Here is a 15,723-nt window from a genome sequence, read left to right on the forward strand (position 1 = left end):
CTGCCTCCATTGCTTACACACCTGTTCTCCACAGTTAGGCACCTGAGCTGGAGACCTGGGTTGAGTGCTGAGCTCAGTGTTTACACTGTGCTGGACAATCTGGTAGACAAAGAAGCAACTTATCCATTAACAGGAACTGGAGAATTCCCAGTCTCCCTGTCAGATCCTCAATCACCATGCCCATAAAGCAGACAGGAAGCCCACTTCAAGCAGCTCACATGAGGACTTGCAATAAAGTAGCACAGTTCAGGCCACTGTTGTCATTTGTGTAACAGGGAGGTTTATTACAAAAGTGTTTTCAGACAGGTCTTCCACACATTCATTCAGGGGGTCCTCAAGTCTAGGTTTGAAACTGCAGCAAGTAAATGAGTACTCCCAGAATGTCAGTTAATTTTGTTGTGATCCAGTCCAAGTTTGCTGTTGGTACAAAGCAACAGCCTCAAGTCATCTAGGTCCTCCATGGAGGATTGGTGAAAGCCTCAGTTATGAGTATAATGGATCTGCTGTGTTGCTGTAGATGTAGACACTTAGACTCCAGTGACAGAGAGGAAGGGCCTAAAGACTTCAGTTTGGAACTGGCTCTACTATTTACTAGTTACCCCACCTTGGTGATCTGCTTAACTCTTATGTGCTCCCATTTCCTCATTTGTTAAAAAAAGGATGATATTAGTACTACTTCATAAGATTTTATAAAGATTAAATTATGCTTTGAAAGTAGTTAGTACAATGCCTGGTCTATTGTAGATGTTCAATTAACATAGTTGATAATTTTGAATGAGAAATTATGGCCAAGGAAAGCCTTAGGGTAGAACTATGATTTGGCATTAGAGAAAGACCAGACTTGATAACTACTTATTAACTGATCAGTACCTCTTAAAGCCAGTTCTGCATTCTGAAAAAGGTGTTCTTGCTTGTTTGTATGCAAGTCAAGAAGAACTGGGCTTTTTATTACCCTTCAAACTGAAGTAGGAAGTCAATATCATGGTATTTGCATCTTGTGGTTCAGTGGATGCTCAAGACCATCTTATTGTCTGGAGGAACAGTAAACAAATGTTAAAAGTGGTTTCAGTGACTCAAGTCCTGAGAAGCACTACATGAAAAGGTATGCTCTGAGCCACCCCCCAGAGCACCAAGTAGAAACTGTCTGCAGAGAAATTTCCTAACATTTTCTGCCAAAAGTTGGAAAGGGTCATTAAAGATAGAAAGTCTCTTCAGCAGCAATTAGCAAAAGGAAAGATCTATAGCACTATCTACCACACTCCATAGATTTGCTTCTTGCTTCTCACTTTCAACTCCACAGAAAGTGTTGATGAATAAGCCATAGTGGCACATGAAAATAAGGCAGATTAATTTACAGGTGAAAGAGATTTTATTGACACATTCTCCCACTCCTACCATTTCAGCTTATTGTTCTGAAGGTAAATACCATACTAAAGAAAGCACTGCACGAGCCAAAACCACAGCACTAGCCTGGTGTTGATGACCATTTATTTTTAGTTTATGTGGAATAAACATAACTCTTAAAATGCTAATGAAAATATAACCACCCAGACTGAACATACTATACAAAGCAACCACATCCTCCGCCTCCATTGGAGAGACACCCATTCTATTCCTCTCTATGAAAACCACACACAACTCTCAATAGCCAAGAATGAACAAGTACACGTTTGCTTGGTGGCTTATTGAGGAATTTTTTCCTTTTCCACGTGAGGCTGGGCTGGCTAGAATGAAAAGAAATTAATCCACTCTGCTCTCTTCGTCTAGTTATTTTCCTGGGAATCTGACAGACCAGTTCTGTGGCAATCAACCCTTGAAAAGAAACACACTGAGAGGACAATTTGTGTACTATGAAATGCTTTACAGAAATTAAATCTGTCTCCTACCTGTGATGGACAAGGCCTTGGTGGGAGTGCAGGTGGTGGAGGCAATAATCCCGATTTAGTAGCTGAAAAGAAAAACACATATTGTTAAAGACCACCCCATAAAAGAAGACAAACAAAAACCTCTTGTATTGAACTAGGAATAGCAATGGCATTTGTATTTAACATGTTTTTAAAATCCCTCTGAATTTTTTTAAAAAAAGAGTACATGTTATTTCTAATCCCTTTTTCATTTCCATCTTACCCAAAACACAAGTATTTGCAAAGGCTGTTAGGTAAATACTTGGGTTCATTTTATGACTAAGACAGTATAAAATGATAAGAAAAAAACACCTTTTGATCAAAAGCTGGGAACTCTGCATGGGAAAGGTGGATAATCCTTCATCATTCTGATGTTAATTATTTAGTTTCAAATAATACAGGCTTTTCTCTCTAGATCTCAGCCATTACTGCTGTTTAACTCAATGTATGGGCTGTCAAAAGGAAGGGAGCCAGAACCCCCCAAAAAAGCAACTCTGCCACCCTGTATGCGATCCTGTGATTGGATCCTCCTGCAGTGGGAGAGGCCAAAAGTGATGGACTGAAGTGATTGATTGATTTATTTGAAAGATCTCAATTTCTTTTCTCTCCCTGATCATTATTATCAGGGATAACTAAATCTGTTTCTAAAATAATCTGGCCACTTTTGAAGGACGTTTTAAAAGAAACTTGCATGTTTTTAATTTTATGAGATACAGAGAATATTTGAGTTAAGCCAAGAACATCTGAATTATAACTTAACAATGAAAGTAAACACCTACTAGAGAATTATGAATAAAGTCCATAATCACACACAAGAAATAAGTTTAGGATCACATAATGGCAAGTAAAAACTACATTGTTTACAAACACCTTAGAAAAACCCATGTATTTATAATTATATGTAGTTTATTCAAATATTTATAATATGTGTACTAATATTTGGACAATCTTCTGTGCCTTAAATAATAAATAATACCAACATACCAATAACATGAAAATTCTGAAAATCACTATTGATTTGACCTAGCTGAATCAGACAAGTTAGAAGATAGAGTTTTGTGCTTTCCACAAACGTAACACAGAGTAATATTACAGAGCTGCTCATTCTGAGCCAGAGCATGGATACAGTACAGCCATGTGGGACCCTACAACTTCTCTCAATCTGTCTTTCATTAAAATTTATAAAACACATCAGTAGATCAAAACACTAGAGGTTGAACAGCCAATAGTAACAAAGCGTACAGTACAAAAGAATGCTGAAAGCCTTCAGGAATTATCCATCTCAGGGCCTGTACGCTAAAGGTTAGCATGGATTGGGCTTTTAAATTACCAGTTACTTTAAAAACAAAACAAGTAAATAAGCAAAATACACATGCTTCTAAAAGAATGGCCACAAAATTGCATCGGAATACATGTGTTGAAACAACCTTTTATTAACAGAAGAGGGCTACGCATGAAATGATAAGTCATTTAGTTAAATTGACTTCTGCTTCCAGCCAAGATGGAAATAAAACAGATTTACTCACCCATTTGAAATAACAAAAAACAGAGAACCACACAAAACAACAGTTTTCAAGATACTAGAACAAAACATATACAAAAAGAGATTTCAAAACACCAGAAAATTAGGTAACAAAGATGGTGATTCCTGAGAGATAGGAAACAAACAAGGCAAGTCATGCAACTGTCCCTGCTCACTACCTTGAGAGTTAATAGAAACAGGATCTATTCCAAATTCAGATCAGATTATGCTCCTTTTTTACTATTAATTTTTAACAGGACAGATGCCATGGTTTTCTTTAAAAAAAGATGTATAGATCTATTTCTGAATGCACTTTTAGATAAAATCATATCACCTACATCATCATTTATTAGGTTCATTAGAAGTTGCCCCAACTATAAAGGAAAGATAAGGTAAAAATCAATTTCAGACCATTTAAAATAGAACCCTGCCTCAGTTTCTTACTACTAGGTTTCAAGCAACAAAATACTATCACAAGCATGTGATCATTGGTCATTTTGAATCTTTAAAGAGTTGATATTGGTTGTTTTCCTCATTAAGTTCTAAGAGGATTGGGAGTGTGCCACAGTCTGGCTGGGCACAAATCACGAGCCACTCAAGCAGGAACAAACTTTATTTCCAAACTCCACCAGCACACTCCCCGGGAACTCTCCCGAACGCCACCCATGCGGCTCCTCCAGGAACACACCACACACCAACCGGAACTCCCTCTACTGGAACTTTTCCAACCAACTCGAACTCTTCAGGAATCCCTGCAAGAGCTCAACCGGAACTCAACAGGAACTCTGCGAGAACTCAAAAGTCATCATCTTAATGGCTCGCTGGCGTCACCTCTCAACTACTACTTCTGGCAAAAATGCCATGCGTCATCCTGACTCAGCTGTGGCCCTCAACAGGGGTGGTCAAATATTATATCACAAATAATAACATCTGCTTTGTTTCCTCTTGTTGATACCTTTACCACTATTTTTCTGATCTTACATATATACCTAGAAGATCTACTATTAAGCTAAATTAAAATGGTGATAATGGGCATGCTCATCTTCTCTCGATTGCAAAGAGAAACATTCACTAGTTCACCATGAATTATAGTGTTTGCTATATAGGTTTATGGTGGTTATCCTTTAAAATATTATGAAAATTCCTATTTATTCTTATTTTGAGATTTTTTTTCATGGTAATTTCATGTTAAATTTTAAGCAAAGATGCAACTCTGCCCATTGTGAATATGGTATTTTTTTCTTATAATTTGTTAATGTGGTGAATTGCATTATGGATTTTCTAATATTAAAGCATTCCTGCAGACCTGGGATAATCTCAAATTGTTCAGGTTTTTAACATCGCCTACATTTAGTTGGCCAATATTTTATTTGGAATTTTTGCAACTATATTCATGAATGACAATGACTATCATGATTTTCCTTTCTCATATGGCCTCAGTTATGATCGGCTCAGCTGGAAAGCATTCTCATTATTTGTACTCTGAAATACACTGTATAATATTGGAAACATTTTTTCTGAATACCAGGTAATAACATGCCAGAAGAGTCATCTGGGATGAAATTTTTGGTTAATAATTCCATTTCTTTGACTGTTTTAGGACTATTTAGACTTTCTAGTTCTTAAGTCAGTTCTGATGTATGGTATTTTTCTGGACTGTTTTCATTTTGTCTAAATTTTCAAATTTATTATCATGATGACTTTCATACCCCCTTCTTATGATCATATTAATCTCTGCATGTGTAATTACTTTTTTCCATTTCTTTTGCTGTCATCATTCTACTTCCCTTCATTAATCTTGCTTGGCATATATCAGCTATGTTACTCTTAAAAAAATTCAGCCTCCATATTGTTATATATGCTTTCTGTTTCATTAATTTTCCCATGTTCTTTGGGCTTGTCTATTTTTTTTCTTTTCTAATATAAGCATTTAGGGTTATAAATTTTAATTACCTTTTTATTAAAATTTCATAAAACTTTACATGTGATATTATCATTTGGTCCTAAAACTTCCTAATTTCCACTATAATTTCTTTTATAATGTTATTCTGTCTTAAGTATATCTTTTAAAGGTTTCTTTTTTAAAAAAAAATGAGAGTCCATTAGTAGCAAACTTATTGAAATAACTACTTTCTCCCAGCATACTGAAGGCAGAATTTCAGTTTTTTGGCTTCCATTAATGCTGTAGAGAAGTCAACTTTCATTCAACTTGCTGTTCTTTGTTAGTAATTGTCTTCTCTCCAATTGCGTTTAAGATCTTTTCTTTGTTTTTGTACTCTGAAATATCAAACTTTACCATGATTCTGCACAAGCATTATTTCCTCTTCTTTTTATTTCATCACCTGCCTAAGCTTCTTTGGATCTTCTTCTTTCTGATCATGTGGCATTCCCATTAACTTTGGTTAATTCTCAGTGTCTCTTTGAACACTGTCGTTCTACCATTTTCTCTTACCTCTCCTTCAGGAGCTCTTTGTCTAAGTATTCTGTGTTTTGGATAGTTTTCTAAGATTTATTGTCCAATTAATGTAACTCCTCTTTAGCTATACTTAATGTCTTGTTAATTCAGTCTTTGACTTTCCACTACATTTTTTTCTTTTCTAGAAGTACTAGTTGGTCCTTTTTTCAATGGTTGTTCTTTTATTTGTAGAATGAAGAATGATAGCCTCTGCTATTTGACTTGTGAGTCTGTAGAATGCCTATACTATAACTTTTAAGTATAGATAGATTGAATACATGGAACTAATCTCACTTTTATTAACACAACAGTGAATGGATTTTTTCAGGTGCTTGTTTTAATCCGCTTTGCATCACTGTGACCAAAAGACCTGGCATGAACAACTTACAGGAGGTAAAGTCTACTTCAGCTCACATTTTCAGAGGTTCAGTCCACAGTGAACCTACTTGCTATGGGTCCTAGATAAGGCAGAAAAATCATGAAGGAAGGGCATTGATGGAGGAAAGCAACTCAGGACAAGGCAGCTAGGAAACAGAGATAGAGCTCTACTCACCAAGGATAAAATATAAACCCTAAGGGCATGCCCCCAGTGAACTACTTCTCCAGGTACACCATACCTGTCTACAATTGTCACCCAGTTCATCCATACCAGAGGATTAATCCACCAATTAGGTTAGGGCTCTCATAATCTAATCATTTCACCTCTGAACCATTCTTGCATTGCCTCATACATGAGCTTTTGAGAGACACCTCATATCTAAACCCTAAGAGTGCTCTCCTTTAAATTTGGAACTGGGGAAATAGATGAGTGATTGACAGATGCCTGAGCAGATATGCAATATAAAAAAATACTGCAGAAGCCTCCCCATTTCTCAAGAATCAGTGCCAAACTCCTCTGGAAGTAGAAATAAGATGAAGAAAGCAATAAAAAGTAAGGTGGCCATGCCCTACCCCTTTTTAACCTGATAACTCAGAATACAACAAATTTTTTTAAACTTTCATAAGAGATACAGGACTATATCCCCCCCCCCTTTAAAAAAAAGGCCAACTGAAGTAATTTAGAAGTGGTTAGATCCTAAAATCTCCTCCCACATTCTTCACAGTTTGGGCATGTTTTCCACTCCAATAAAATGCTAGATGTATTTTTCGTTTCCAGGGAGGACATCAGGCCCAGAAGAAGCCACAGAAGCCTCACTGAAAACAGAGGAATTCCGTAAATGTTTGCATTATGTATGCTGAGACTCTTCCAGCCCTCTTCCCGTTTGTACCTAAGCTTTTACATCCAAAAACTGAAAGAATATATTCCAAGAAATCATATCAGCCAAGAAAGATCTAAAGATACTGACATCAAGGTATCTTCAACAAAATGTCCCAGTCACATCATTCTACCATGAAACCCACATTTGGCAAGTACCACCCATCTGTTTATACACTTTAATTTGCTTGTTACCTCCCATTATTAAATATAAGTAAATGATTCAGTATTAGCAGATATCAAAGAAAATGTTCTAACCTATAGTAGAGATAAATAAAAATAGAAAAACATAACCAGAAAAAATAGACTAGACCTATGCTGGAGAAAACTTGGAAGTACACATTATCATTCAGTTTATTTCAGAAATACTGAATACTACTATGTAACAGGCATGGTTTGAGGTGCTGTGAAAATGGGGTGAGGGAACCAGATAAAAAGCTCTATTTTTATTAAGTGTATACACCCACAATGGGGTGAGGGTAAGAGGTGAAATTTTAAATGGTCATCAGAGAAAGTGTTAAAAGATACTATTCAAAAAGATGAGACAATAGGAAACTATTGAAGCATTCAGGAAATGAAAAAGAGCAATCAGAAATTTAAAATACAATAGTAGAAAGAGAACATGCAATAAAAAGCTTCAAAAATAATCTGAGCAGATTTGCTAGAAAAATAGGGTAACGTCCAAATAAAAGATCCACAAAGAAAAGCAGAAAATAGCAAAAAAGAATCAATTAAATGGTTCAATAAAATTCCCAGAAATGAAGAATATGAATTTCTAAGTTAAAAATGCCACTGAGTATCAAGGACAATGGTAGAAAACAGACCCATTATAAGGCACATCATCGTGAAAATACTGGAGTTAGAAAATTTTTACAAGTTTTCAGCAAGGAATAAAAGAGGAGGGCAGGCCACATCCAAAGGATTAGAAGTCCAAATGGTTTTAGACTTCTTGTATATCACTAGAAGCTAGACTTCATTAGAACAATTCCATTAAAATTCCAAAAAAAGTAGGGCACAGTGGTGCATGCCTGTAATCCCTGTGGCTCAGGAGGCTGAGGTAGGAGGATCTCTAGTTCAAAGCCAGCCTCAGCAAAAGTGAGGTGCTAAGCAACTCAGTAAGATCCTGTCTCTAAATAAAATACAATATATGGCTGGGGATGTTGCTCAGTGGTTGAATGCCCCTGAGTTCAATCCCCAGTACCACAAAAAAAATCATGAAAAAAATTATTTCAAACTGATGAGTATATGCCCACAGTACCAGCCTGAATAATAGTATAATTAAATATATTTTTAGACATTTGCAGGGTCTCAAATTAAGCTCCATGAATGTATCACTTCCAAGGAAGCTACTACACAATGTACTCCACCAAAACAAGAGAGTAAACAACCATGAAAGAATAAAATAAGTGATACAGAATAAAAGGATTCAACATGGTTGAAAGAGGAGGAAATTCTTGGATGTCAATGTGTAGAGATCGCATGATGTAAATTATATACCAGACATGGAGGACAGTAAGTTTAGGTTTCTCAAAAAAAGTGAAACTGACAGAATATCTGAAGTGTTAGAATTTTATAAAAGGAGCTCTAGAAAACTGGGGGAGTGTGTGGTTAAATCAGGGGCAAATACACTGAAAAAAAAACCAACTTATTATTCACTCCAGGACAAATAAAAACCTATACAGGTAAGACAGAGAATTTACTCTATGGCTTACATGGCCATAATAATATAAATACTTAAGTATTAATCTAACCAATATTATGCTAATAGCCATAATGAGGGAGTAGAGGGAAGACAGTAAATGACAACAGAAATTGAAAAGTCTATAAGATGTTTATCTATTATTTAGAAATATGAGGGTCATAACAAAATAATCAACAAAAAAATCTTGCAGTAGAGTGTATTCTTCCAAATCTTCAGGATGTATCAATAGCCATGGAGGAACTTCAGGTTTCAGCATGGAACCCTGGGCCTTCTCTTTACCATGTCAGGATATCTGCTATGGTTACTTTTCCAGCTTCTTCCCTCTCCTTCCAGAAGTCATTACCACTCACCTTCAGTCAAAAGAAAGAAAAAAAATTCACTCATTTCACTTCATTTCACTCAAGATTTGGGATCTGAGTGAGAAACATCAAGATTTGTTCACTCAGACATATGGCTTCTGCAGGGAAGCTGGTATGGTGGGGGGTTGAACCCACAGCCTCTGATTCACCCTCAATTGTCACTCTCCCTCACCCCCAAAATAACATGTATAGTTCCTTCTTTGGTTGCTACTGAAAAAATCCCTTCCTAGTGTTTATGAGTCTCTGTTCATTTGCTTTAATCATGGGATTTATTGATCTAGCTTTCTGCTACCATTTTTTCTAAGTTATCTTTTTGTCCCCCACAACACCTAAAAACACTGCCATATATTTAGCAGGTATAAACATAGTGGTTGAAAAACTGGAATTGAAATTAGGAGAAAAATCTTATTTTCAGACCATTCTTCACTTAAAATTGAATTCAAATATTTTATTCAACATGTTCTGATCAATCAAAAGAAAAAGTATACCTTCACATAAAATAAAACAACAAATACTTTGGCTGAATAATGTATACCAAAATATGCCAATGTACCTATTAGTAGTAACAGCTGGAAGGGAAAAGAAGAGAGGAGAGGAAATGCTCTTTCTACACAAAAGTTACTATAATCATGAAGCAATTGCAGGTTTTTTCTAGAAGTCTTTCAGTTAATAAGGTAGGACACCAGATATCAGCAAGACTTTGTCAAGGCAAAAAATTTTACAAATCTAATCAGGAGAAAAATAATAAATACCCAAATCCTGAACACTGGTTTAGAAGTTCAGGAAAACAATTCGCCATATAACACTACATTCAGAAGACACAGTAATAATTCTCAGTGTTTAAAATGTTCTTTTAAGTTTATTGAAAAACATGCACTGATCCACTGGATCTCAACTTCTTGGTATCATCATCCAAAATGCTAACCTTTAACATTTTTTATTCTCTTATTTCATTATGCTTAGAAATTTCCAGGCAAAATATTATTCATAGATATTACTATTGACTAATTTCCTTCAGATTTTTATAAAGCCTCAAATCAATGACTAAATGAAAACATGTTCCAACTTACTGAGTAGACATAAGGCAACAGATGTGGCAATGGAAAGCTTCAGGAACAGAAAGTCGATTCTTCAGGAGAGTGAGACTTGGAATAATTTCAGCTGTGATAAGGGGCTCCCAACCCCACTAACGGGGAGTATTTGATGAATAAGATAAAAGCATGTGAATGCCAAAGAAAAAACATTCAAAAAATGGAAAATGTTGAAAGGAGCCTGCCAGTATGACCTACATTTTTAAGTATCAATCTAGTAGAAAGTTAGCCATATGCAAAGCTTCAAGGATTTCATCAGAAAAGGCCATTCCTCTTCTTGGCAAGGTCGTAAAAATGGCTATTCCCTTATAATAGAAATTCTTCATTCTTTCTCCTTTCTAATCACAAAAGTATGGATGACCTGATACTAGTGATGCGTATGTCAAACACACGTGTGTATTCAACAAAAGTTTCTCAAGGAGTACCTCTCCAACAATAGCTACCTCTATCCCCTGATGATCCCCCTCCCACATACATATTCAAAGCACAAGCCTGCTAAAAGTGTTCTAAGGAACAGAACGAAATATTTTCATCAGTTGAAAGAGACGAACTTATACATGCCTTGTTTGATAAGGATAATATTAAAGACTGAATTTGTAAAGTTAATGAGAGCAAATTCAATTCTTTCTCTTTATAGACAAGAAAATTAATGCCTAGAGAAATAAAATGGCATCATTAAGGTCATAAGGCTATGATGGAGCAGTAATCAGTTTCGTATTTTGAACCTACAGGACAGATAATGGTAAAAAGACAAAAAAGTGCAGTGAGGGGGGTAGAGAAACCTCTAGAAAGGGGGGAGTCTATTTCCAATGAATAAGCATTATAGAAGACCTCAAAGCAAGAAAGCCTTGCAACTTGAAGGAACTGAAAGGATGCTTCTAAATATGCTATGAACCACAAACTCAACTATATAAGATGCTAGACACTCAAAAAAAAAGATGCTGCTACAGCAAAATATTTAGGCTCAGAGTCATATGATCATCTCTTCACAAGACTGCATGACTTCTCTACTTTAAAAAATAAAATAGGTTAACAAAACAGAATGGAGAGTTCAAAAATAAACCCTTCTGTTTGTAATCAAATGATTCTTAACAAAGGCTCCAAGACAATTTAACATATAAAGAGGAGAATTCAGACTCTTACCTGATACCTTAGCATAAATTAAACCAGTATGGATTAGAGATCTGACTATAAGAACCAAAATTATAAAACTTTTAGAAGAAAATGGAGCAAAATCTTCCAGACCTTAGGTTAAGTAAAGATTTCTTAGATATGACACCAAAAACATGATCCAAAAAGGAAAAGATTGATAAACTGCACTTCATCAAATTCAAAATCTTTGTACTTCACCCAATTTTTTGGAATGGACAAATGATTTAAGCAGATATTTTACCCTAGGAAAAAATCAGTATCACCAGAAAGAACATGAAAAAACGTTCAATATCATCGATAATTAGTCAAATGCAAATCAAAGCCTCAATGAAATACCACTTCACAACCACTAGGACATAGGATAATCAAAATAATAATAAGAAATGTTGGTGAGGATATAAAGAAACAGTAATCTGTTTAAGTGCAGTGGCCCACACCTGTAACCCCAGTGGCTCCAGAGGTTGAGGCAGGAGGATTGAAAGTTCAAGGCCAGCCTCAGCAACTTAGTGAGGTCCTAAGCAACTTAACAAGACCCTGTCTCAAAATAAAACAAAAAAGAGCTGGGGATGTAGGTCAACAGTTAAGTGTCCCTGAGTTCAATGCCCCAGTACCAAACAAACAAATAAAAGGTAGACTTAAATTCATCGTATATCCATACAATTATACTCCTAGGTATCCAGCCACAAGAAATAAAATCTTATGTGCACATGAAGATTTTTATGCAAATGTTCATGGCAGCATTATTTATAATAGGCAAAAAGAATAAACAACTCAAATGTTCATCAAACTAAAATGGATTTTAAAATGTGGTCTATCCATACAATGGCATATTGTTCAGGAATAAAAGGAAATGAAGTAGTGATATATGATACAACATGGATGAACCTCAAAAATATTATACAAAGTAAAGAAATACAGACTCACAAAAAAATCCTCATATTGTAGATTATATAAAATATCCACGAAAGGAAAATCTATAGAAACAGTAAGTAGATTGGTGGTTGCCTGGGGCTGTTGATAGGCACAAGGATTAACTGTAAACAGGCAAGAGAGACACTACTGGGATGCTAATAATGTTCTAAAACTGGATTATGATGTCAGATGTTCAATTTAATAAATTTAACAGAAATTACTGAATTGTATACTTAAAATGGGTAAACATTTTATTCCATAAATTATACTTCAATAAAGTATAAATTAAGGGTAGAAAAAAGTGTAATAATGTGGGAGTAGGAATATATACAAAACAAAGATTTAAGTCATCACTGACAATCAATGAAGCTGGATATTCAGTGTACTATTCCCTTATATTCCTCCTATATTTTAAATTTTTATAATAACAATTTTTGATAACTAAAAAAGAAAAAAGAAATAGATATATTCCTAAGATTTCCAAGTATTTAAAAAGGCAAAATGTGCTTTCCTGTTGTTGTGGATTGGATATAAGGTATTCCCCAAAAAGTTCCTGTGTTAATAACAGGAGGTGAATAGATTAGATTATGAGAGCTATGACCTAATCAGTCCATCCTAATTTGAATGAACTAAGTGGGTATAACTATAGGTGGACAGGATATGGCTGGAGGAAGTAGGTCACTGGGTGCATGCCTTTGGGGTTTATACTGTTGTCCCTGGCACCTTGCACTCTCTCTGCTTCCTAGTTGTCATGAGCTGAGCAGCTTCCCTCCAGCATGCCCTTTCACCATGATGTTCTGCTTAACCTCAGGCTCAGAGCAATGAAGTTGGCTAACTATGGACTGAAACCATCATCCCGAAATAAACTTTCCTGCTCTAAGATGTTCTTGTTGGTATTTTGATCACAGCTATGAAGAGATAACTATTTCCCCTGAAGAACCGCAGGGAAATTTGGCAACTTTTAAAATCACATAGAAGGAAATACAGGAAAACAATATTAAAGAGTTTCTTACACATAGAGGATACCATATTTATTCTTTAATATATCTTTTTTACTTTAGATATTAATTAGGGTTATTACATGTGGAAAAATAATAATGTATGTCCCTCAAATTAAATTAATATAAATTGTACCAAATCTGCTGCAACAAAGTCTGAACAAAGATTTTCCATATTAAAGGACTCTGATGGAGAACAATTGCATTCTCTGGATCTAAATCTCCTAATCCATAATATGTAAGAGGTAGTTATGGTAACATGGACATTCTCTTTTAGCACTGACACTCTAATTTATTTACTGGTATTTACCAATAACTCCCTTTTTCTACACCATAGGATATACATTAAGACTTACTTAGGTCTCAGGTGGAGACGGAGGCAGAATTAAGCAATAAAAATGCATGACATTTAATCTTCGTCAAAGATAGGCCTCTGGTTTCATTTCTTATATTGTATTTACATAAATGCATTTCTCCTAAGCATTTTACTCTTAAATGCCTGGACTGGTTAAAATCACTAGTTGTATATATCTGTGTATTTTAAGATCAAACTATAATTTAAAGAAGTAAATAGATCTTTTACCCATGAGACATTTTCATTATAGCTGAGTAATGAGGGGAGGGAAAGAGAGAGAGAAAGGCAATCTGGAAAAATATTCTATCACCTTGGAACTGTCTTTTTTCTACTAGGAATTTTTAAAATATGACATATAGGCTGACCAACTACTAAGTCTAAAACATTTCAAAATGAGTTTGTGATGACAACTACTCCATACCAAAGTTCCTTGCTCACTCCACAACCTTTGCAGTCTGGATTAACCCTACCACTCCTATGGGAATATTCTCTTAAAACTTCGTAAATCCTTACAAATGCCTCTCTTTCAGTCTCCATTTTTCTTGGCCAGTCAACAGACTTGAATCTTCTGGTCTCCATTTTCTTCTTATAATATATTCCTCCCCAGGCATGCCAGGCCATCATAGTATGTCCTTTACTAAATTCATGTATTCACGTGGTTTCAGGTTCAGTTCCACTAGGGATTTGGTGTTTATATTGCAAGTCCTAAAGAGTTTTGAGTACAGAGGAGCCATATCCATATTCTGCTTGGAATTCTCCATAGTGCCAAATACCAGGTAAATGCTCATTAAATACTGGTGGAATGGACAGAACACCTTTCTTAATCACCATCACTAAAGTTTCTTTCAGTTTTTATATCATCCTGTAAATTTAGATGGATATAAGGAATTTACTGATATACTGAGAACTGTGTTGTTTTCTGGTCTGTCACTTAACAAGTTTTATAGTAGTCAGAGCTAAATGCCCAATAACAGGAAAATAGTTAAAGGAACTATAATCATAATTAATAAAGGTCAAACAAACAAACTAGAGCATCATCATTTTGCAACTACCAATGAACTAGTGGACCTAAGCAGCAGTTTGCTGGAAACAGCTCACATCACCTTGAAAAGCCGAGTGCATATATCTGTTCCCGGCTCCACATTCAGTGACAGATCACCAAGAGTGAAATTAGCATGGCAGGAGTATTTACAACATGAAAATTGGCAAATGGCTGATTCGTTTTTTTCCCCCTAAAGGTTCAAATTTTATTTTAAAAATATATTTATATATACACACATAGATTTGGAATCTGTCACATATGCTTCATTTATATTTACATATACACTTAGTGTGACACAACGGGAAGGCTTTGGAAGTCAATTTGATTTTACACACTGCCCTTAACAGTTACATGAATTTGCATAAAATATTAATTTTTCTGGACATCATTTTCCTGAGCTGTCAGGCCTGGCACAAAATAGAGGTTAGTTCTCCCTTTTTGTCATTTACAAGTTAGGGTCCTGACTTGAGCCAGTCTTTGCCCAACTTGGTGGGTGCTTCTATGGCAAATGGCTGATTGTTAAATATTTACCAGCATGTCACTAGATGTAGGCAATGATGATCAGTACCTGATAAAATCATTATCTGAAATATTGCTGGGGATCTTTATCCTAACATATAAATGATACTACTACTACATAAATTCATTAATAAAGCAAACAACTCCCAAAGAAAGCATTAAAACATCAGGAATCTCATAATATAATATCAGCAGGACGTATATAGCATCACGAGAAGCATTCTTCTCAAATATCTAATCTGATTCTAATCAAGCTTAGACCTACCTACTAATTTATAAGAAATACATAGATAGAAGAATAACCAACCAAACAGAGAAAGTAGGAAAATTACAGGATGGATGAATGAATATAAAGAGAGAAAAAAGATTGAGAGAGGAACTTATTGGTTAAAAGAGACAAGATGTTAAAACAAGTACAATGAGCATAGAGCCCACAGAATGAGAGAAAATACCTATA

The 15,723-nt window shown here is 35.3% G+C and overlaps 1 protein-coding gene across 9 annotated transcripts in view; it reads right to left on the minus strand.

The window, feature by feature from the left end:
- Reps2 (RALBP1 associated Eps domain containing 2) overlaps positions 1-15,723 on the minus strand; it is a 206,183-nt gene that overhangs the window by 42,331 nt on the left and 148,129 nt on the right. For all 9 annotated transcript variants that reach the window (XM_026396752.2, XM_077793947.1, XM_026396750.1 and 6 more), the window contains one exon: positions 1,887-1,948. In XM_026396752.2, the coding sequence (XP_026252537.2) occupies positions 1,887-1,948 (62 nt within the window). The remainder of the gene's footprint in view (positions 1-1,886; positions 1,949-15,723) is intronic.

Source organism: Urocitellus parryii, chromosome X (assembly GCF_045843805.1).
Source record: "Urocitellus parryii isolate mUroPar1 chromosome X, mUroPar1.hap1, whole genome shotgun sequence".
Classification (NCBI taxonomy): Eukaryota; Metazoa; Chordata; class Mammalia; order Rodentia; family Sciuridae; genus Urocitellus; species Urocitellus parryii.